At 54.4% G+C, this 5,859-nt stretch overlaps 3 protein-coding genes across 3 annotated transcripts in view; 1 reads left to right on the top strand and 2 right to left on the bottom strand.

Annotated features, from left to right (window-relative positions):
- RPL3L (ribosomal protein L3-like) overlaps positions 1–365 on the bottom strand; it is a 12,414-nt gene extending 12,049 nt beyond the window's left edge. Inside the window, exon 1 of the mRNA XM_009070099.1 lies at positions 355–365. Coding sequence (XP_009068347.1) covers positions 355–365 — 11 coding nt within the window. The remainder of the gene's footprint in view (positions 1–354) is intronic.
- Position 366: 1 nt separating this feature from the next.
- NDUFB10 (NADH dehydrogenase (ubiquinone) 1 beta subcomplex, 10, 22kDa) lies at positions 367–1,863 on the top strand. Its single transcript, XM_009070098.1, has 4 exons — positions 367–514; positions 1,014–1,152; positions 1,375–1,514; positions 1,766–1,863. Exons 1-4 carry the CDS (start codon positions 367–369, stop codon positions 1,861–1,863), a joined length of 525 nt encoding a protein of 174 aa, XP_009068346.1.
- A 420-nt stretch (positions 1,864–2,283) lies between these two features.
- RPS2 (ribosomal protein S2) lies at positions 2,284–5,799 on the bottom strand. The gene is made up of 6 exons (XM_009070097.1): positions 5,714–5,799; positions 5,148–5,255; positions 4,332–4,505; positions 3,154–3,319; positions 2,724–2,815; positions 2,284–2,405 (listed from the first exon to the last, which is right to left on the bottom strand). The coding sequence occupies exons 1-6, from the start codon at positions 5,762–5,764 to the stop codon at positions 2,325–2,327; spliced, it is 672 nt and encodes a 223-aa protein (XP_009068345.1). The 5' UTR covers positions 5,765–5,799; the 3' UTR covers positions 2,284–2,324.
- Between the last annotated feature and the right edge of the window lie 60 nt (positions 5,800–5,859).

Below are 5,859 nucleotides of genomic sequence, written 5' to 3'. Positions count from 1 at the left end.
GGGAGCCATGAGGGGCCGGGGACTACACCTCCCGGGGGTCTAGATGCGCTGTGAGGGACCAGAGGGACCGTGACGGGTCCGGATGTGCCGCGGGACCGCGAGTCACCGTGAGGGACACGGACTCCATCTCCCACCATGCCCCGCGCGGCTGTGCCTCGGGGCCGTGAGAGACCCTGAGGGACATGGCCTGCAGCCCCCGGGGGGCTGGATGCGCTCTGAGGGGGACATAAAGCACTGTGAGGGGCATGGACTACACCTTTCGGGGGTCTGGGCGTGCTGTGGGAGCCGCGAGGGGGGTGGAGGGGCCGCGGGACACGGAACCGAGCCGCGCGCCCCGCCCCGCCGCCATCTTGCCTTGCCGCCATCATGCCCGAGGATCACGACTGGGAGGCGTACAAGGTGCCCCCGAGCCGCACCCCTGCTGCCGACAGGACCACCAGCGTCCCCAACCCCGTCACCTTCCTGCAGACCGCCTTCGACTATGTCATCGACGCGCCCGTCACCTTCGTGCGAGGTACGAGCGGGAGGAAGGCGCCACCACCCCACCGCGCTGCCTGGGGCATGGGGACACGGGAGAGGGAACACGCAAGGGCATGGGGACGCGGGGTGCAAGTAATATAACACGGCCTGGGCGAAGGGACAGGGGACACAAGGACATGAGAGCATGGAAAGAGGGACAGACATGGTGACACGGGACACAGACACATGAGACACGAGATGGATAGAGGGACAGACAGAGGGACATGGGACACAGCATGGGCACAGACACATAGCATGGAAAGAGGAAGAGACATGGCAGCATGGGACAGAGACACATGAGACACAGGATGGATAGAGGGACAGGGACATGGGACACAGACAGAGGGACAGAGACACAGGCGGGCACAGGGAACACCGAGCTGGGTACAGACGTAGACCTGCTGCTGTTGTGGTGCCTAGGGAGGTGGCACTAGGCCTGAGCAGCAAGGGGTGAGAGTGCTGGGGCCGGAGCTGTGACAGGACTGTCCCTGCAGAGTGGATTGAAAGGCAGCAAGCAAAGAACAAGACCTACTATTACCACCAGAAGTTCCGGCGTGTGCCTGACTTGAGCGAGTGCCTCGAGGGTGACTACCTGTGCTTCTACGAGGCTGAGGCCCAGTGGAGGAGGGACCGGTAAGGTTGTCCCCAGGTATGGCTGTCCCTGAGCTGTCCCAGCTCTGAGCATTCAGCCCTGGCACCTGCAGTGGTTGGGTTGAACCCACAGCGTTTCACATCACCCACCTCAGCGCTGCTGTCCCAGGGTGGGATCCTATCAAACTGGGTCTCCTCACCCCCTGGTTCAGCTTTGCTGTCATTTCTTGGCTGTTATAGTAGTCACCATGATGTTTGCTGTAGGATGGTTGACCAGGAGATTGTGGAAATAGTCCGGGAAAGGCTGGGGGCCTGCCAACACAGAGAAGGGCCCAACCAGTTCCAGAACTGTGCCAAGGAGATGGAGCTGCTGGCACAGGTCACCAAGGCATACCAGGACAGATGTGAGTATGGCAGTGGGTCTAAAAGCCAGGAAAGGGGACTCAAAGCCAGGAAAGGGAGGGAGCTTAAAGCCAGAAAAAGGTCTCAAACTCAAGGAAAGGGTCTCAGAGGCAAGGAAAAGGGTTTCAAGGCCAGAGAAGAGGTCTCAAGGCCAGGAAAAAGGGTCTCAAACCACATCCCAGACTTCCCATGGAACAGACTTAGTTCCTTTGAGTTGCTGAGGCCAACTCCTCAGATATTTCCTTTCTCTTAGATGGGGATCTTGGTTACCATGGCAATGCCAGGACATGCCTGATGAAGCAGAAGCACAGGATGATGGAGGAGAGGAAAGCAGCACAAGCCAAGGAGTAGGTGGGAATGGCTCCACCTGCCCATGGTGCTGGGATCCAGGTGCATGCTGCATCTCTGAGCTCTGGTGCTGTTTGCCTCCACAATAAATGTGCAGCCCAAACATACCTATTTGGCGTCTGGACTTGTTCTTTGAGGAGCTTTCTAAAGCCCTTAAAACCCAGGAACCACAATGGGGATTTCCCTCTGGACCTCTCCCCCTATTCCATGAGCCACCAGAAACAGTCTGGGCTGCTCTGGCTGAGAATTTCCCAGTTTGGGGACCAGGTTGGATAGGGCTTGGAGCAACCTGGGCTAGTGGAAGGTGACCCTACCCATGGCAGGGGGTCGGATGAGATTGTCTTTAAGGTCCTTCCAACCCAAACCATTCTATGACTCCATGATTTAAGCCCCATACTGACCCCCCCATTACACCAAACACAGTTCCTGGTTCACTGAACACTTTATTCCTGCACAGAACCCTCTCAGGTGGTGGCCACAGCAGCTGCCTGTGTCCTCTGAACCGACACCCTCGTGTGAGTCTTCGCCAGATGATCTGTGAACTCCTGCAAGAAAAAAATGCATAGAAACAGCAGTTCATTTCCTTAAACCACCCCCAGGTCCCTCAGCACCACTCCCCATCCCTTACAGCCTTGCACCAGGGCTGGGGGAGCTCAAATTATTTCTGGTTAATATTCCAAAGCTTTTCTCTGTCCATGAAATTCCATTCTCAGTTATTACTCAAGCCCAAGGTGCTTAAAATTGCACTTTGCTGGCAGTTGGCTCAGACTGAGATTATCATATATCTCATTATAAACTTACAGTTCTATGGGTACAAAACTCTGCATTTCAGGGGCAGGATTTGGGCTGGAAATTGCTGTTACCTGGTAAGGAGACTTGGTGAAGACAGTCTCTTTCCAGAGGTCAGGAGTCAAGTAGCTGTAGGTCTTGGAGATGGCATCAAAGGTGGCTTTGGCTGTGGAGAGAAGTCACATCGGTGTTGCAGAACAGCTCCCACACCTCCACAATCATCCCACAGCTCCCAGATGATCTCACAGCTCCAGAAATGTGGAATTGTGCAAGGAGCAGGGAGCCCACAGCACGGTCTCTCTGCTGAACACACAACTCAGTTTCTCTCTCTCCAGTTACGACAATTGCACTACAGCACAGTGCAATGGCGCAGATTGGGAGATGCTTTAGGTCAACCCACCACTAACTCTTCCACAGCTCCAGGAGCACCTGGGGCAGGACCCACCTACGGATTTTACCCTCCTGTGAGTGCCCCAAATGCCCGAAACCCCACCCCAGACTGACCGAAGTTGCCCAGGGTGGCAGTGCAGCCTCGTGCCGACGTGTAGCAGTCATCAATCCCAGCCATCATTAGCAGCTTCTTGGGCACAGGGGCAGAGACGATCCCTGTGCCACGCGGAGCTGGGATCAGCCGCACCAGGACCAGGACAGAGCCACAGCGACCTGTCACCTGCAGGAACACCATGAGGCACAGCTCCCACACAGCTCATGGCACAGCCACCTCACAGAGGCATCAAGGTTGGAGGAGACCTCTTAAGCTCAGAGTCCCACCATTAACCTGTCATTGCTATTACCCCTAAACCATAAACCATATCCTTCAGCTCCAGATGCCTCTTAAACATTTCCTGGGATGGTGACTTCACCACCTCCATGGCCAATTTCCTATTCCAGTGCCTGAACACCCTTAACAGGGAAGAAATTTCTCCTAACATCTCTGACTCTGCCCTGTCTCAGCTCAGGCCATTCCTTCTAGTCCTCTCCCTGCAGCCATGGCAGGAGAGACATCCCACATCTCTCTCCAACCCCTGTCAGGGAATCACAGAGAGCCATGAGGTCACTCCTGAGCCTCTTCTCCAGGCTAACCAAGCCCAACTCCCTCAGCCCTTCCCCATATGCTCCAGCCCTTTCCTGCCCTCATTGTCCTTGGCTGGACTCACTCCAGTGCCTCAATGGCCTTTTTGCAGTGAGTACCCAAAGCTGAGCACAGCACTGAAGCGTGACCTCCCCAGTGGTCACTGCCCTAGTCCTGCTGCCACACTGCTCTTGAGCCAGGCCAAGATGCCCTTGGCCTTCTTGGCCACTTGTGCACACTGTTGGCTCTCACTGATCTGCTGCTACCAGCACTGCCAAGGCCCTTCATGCCAAACATTTCTCTCCCCACTCCTCCCCCAGCCTAGATCTGCACAGGGCTGTGGTGGCCCAAGGGCAGGACCAACACTAAGCCTTATTGAGTCTCATGCACGCAGCTGTCCTCAGCCCACTGATGGAGTCAGTCCAGGCCACTCTATAGAACTTTCCTACCCTCAGGCAGATCCAGTCCCACTCAACTTAGTGTCCTCTAAAAACGTCCTGAGGTTCACTCAACCCCCACATTTAGATCATCAATGAAGATGTTCCACAGGACACTGGGGAACGCTAGTGAGAGCCCCAACTGGCCACCCAGGACTGTCCTCGAGGCTCACCTTGCAGGGCACTGTGTGTGGCTTCCCGATCTTGTTGCCCCAGTATCCACGGCGCACAGGCACGATGGACAGCTTGGCCAGGATGATGGCACCACGGATGGCCGTGGCCACCTCCTTGGAGCACTTCACCCCCAGCCCCACGTGGCCATTGTAGTCCCCAATGGCCACAAATGCCTGTGGAGGAAAAAAGGTTTCACAGCAAATGAGCAGGAGCTTCTGAGCAAGAAGACAATCCATGGAGATCTCTCACAAAGGTAATCCATGGTAGGTGCTCAGCAGGGAACTGAAACCTGTTTTTCCCTCAGAGCTCCTTAAAACAAGCCAAGGTTCAACAACTAGGATCCAAATTCCTTATGCAGCCCCACACTGATCACAAATCACAATGATTTCCCAATACCCTTCCCTTTTTATCCCCAAAACTCCTCAAAAAACCCAACACTATGCAAAGTGCAACTTTGTAGACCCGAAGTAGTTTGGCTGAAGGAACCTCCAAGGGTCACTCAGGATGACTTTTGGGGCAGTGATGATTCAGGTAACACCTGAACATATCACTAAGATCTTAGTACACTTAGTAAGTTGCTAGTCATAGAACTTTATGGGCTGGAATGGCCCTTAGAGATCATTCAGTCCCAATCCCCTGCCCTGGGCAGGGACACCTCCCACCAGAGTAGGTTGCTCAAGGCTTTACCCAACCTGGCCTTGAACATGGTCCTTGTAGCACAGTACTTAGTAGGTGTCACAGGAAAAGGGATTGGAGTGATTGAAATGATGCTAAGGATACACATGGAGAAGGTTTTGGTGGGAGAACAGAAGTACCTTGAACCTGGTGCGCTGCCCTGCACGAGTTTGCTTCTGCACAGGCATGATCTTCAGCACCTCATCCTTCAGGGAAGAGCCCAGGAAGAAGTCGATAATCTCTGACTCCTGCAACAGTCAGGCACTCATTACACACAGGCCTAGAATTCCAGAAGAGCTTGGGTTGGGTTGGAAGAACCTTAAACACCATCCAGGTTTTTCCTTCCACCAACCCAGGTTGCTCCAAGTCCCATTCAACCTGGCCTGGAACACTTCCAGGACTGGGGCAGCCATAGCTTCTTTGGGCAACCTGTGCTAGTGCCTCAGCACCCTCATAGTGAGGAATTCCTTTCCAATCTCCGATCTATCCTGCCCTCTAGCAGTGTGAAGCCCTTCCCCCTTGTCCCATCACTCCATGCCTTTTCCCAAGACCCTATGCAGATCTCTTGGATGCCCTTTAGGCACTGGAAGGGGCTCTAATGTATCTCTGTGGAGCTTCTCTTCTCTAGGTGAGCACCCCTAGCTCTCCCAGCCTGGCTCCATGACAGAGTTGCTCCAGCATCGTTTCCATACTCATAGCCACTCACCTTGATGGGAAGCGAGAAAAGATAAATCTCCTCCAAAGACTTAATCTTCATATCCTTAACCAGGCGACCAAGCTTGGTAACAGGAATCCACTACCAAAGAAATCCACAGATAAGCAACACCAGGTGCCATCACCGCCGGGACCAGC

This window comes from Acanthisitta chloris, unplaced genomic scaffold (assembly GCF_000695815.1).
Source record: "Acanthisitta chloris isolate BGI_N310 unplaced genomic scaffold, ASM69581v1 scaffold11592, whole genome shotgun sequence".
Taxonomy (NCBI): domain Eukaryota; kingdom Metazoa; phylum Chordata; class Aves; order Passeriformes; family Acanthisittidae; genus Acanthisitta; species Acanthisitta chloris.
Note: the sequence above shows the minus strand (reverse complement) of the source record. Positions and strands in the feature narration are given on the sequence as shown.

Excerpts from the sequence above, each read along its gene's own strand:
- RPS2 (XM_009070097.1), bottom strand. The coding sequence starts at position 5,764 with ATGAAGATTAAGTCTTTGGAGGAGATTTATCTTTTCTCGCTTCCCATC. Across the intron at positions 3,320-4,331 it reads CACACACAGTGCCCTGCAAG|GTGACAGGTCGCTGTGGCTC; the intron begins GTGAGCCTCGAG and ends GTGTTCCTGCAG. Across the intron at positions 2,816-3,153 it reads TGCCACCCTGGGCAACTTCG|CCAAAGCCACCTTTGATGCC; the intron begins GTCAGTCTGGGG and ends TTCTCTCCACAG.
- NDUFB10 (XM_009070098.1), top strand. The coding sequence starts at position 367 with ATGCCCGAGGATCACGACTGGGAGGCGTACAAGGTGCCCCCGAGCCGC. Across the intron at positions 515-1,013 it reads GCCCGTCACCTTCGTGCGAG|AGTGGATTGAAAGGCAGCAA; the intron begins GTACGAGCGGGA and ends CTGTCCCTGCAG. Across the intron at positions 1,153-1,374 it reads GCCCAGTGGAGGAGGGACCG|GATGGTTGACCAGGAGATTG; the intron begins GTAAGGTTGTCC and ends TGTTTGCTGTAG.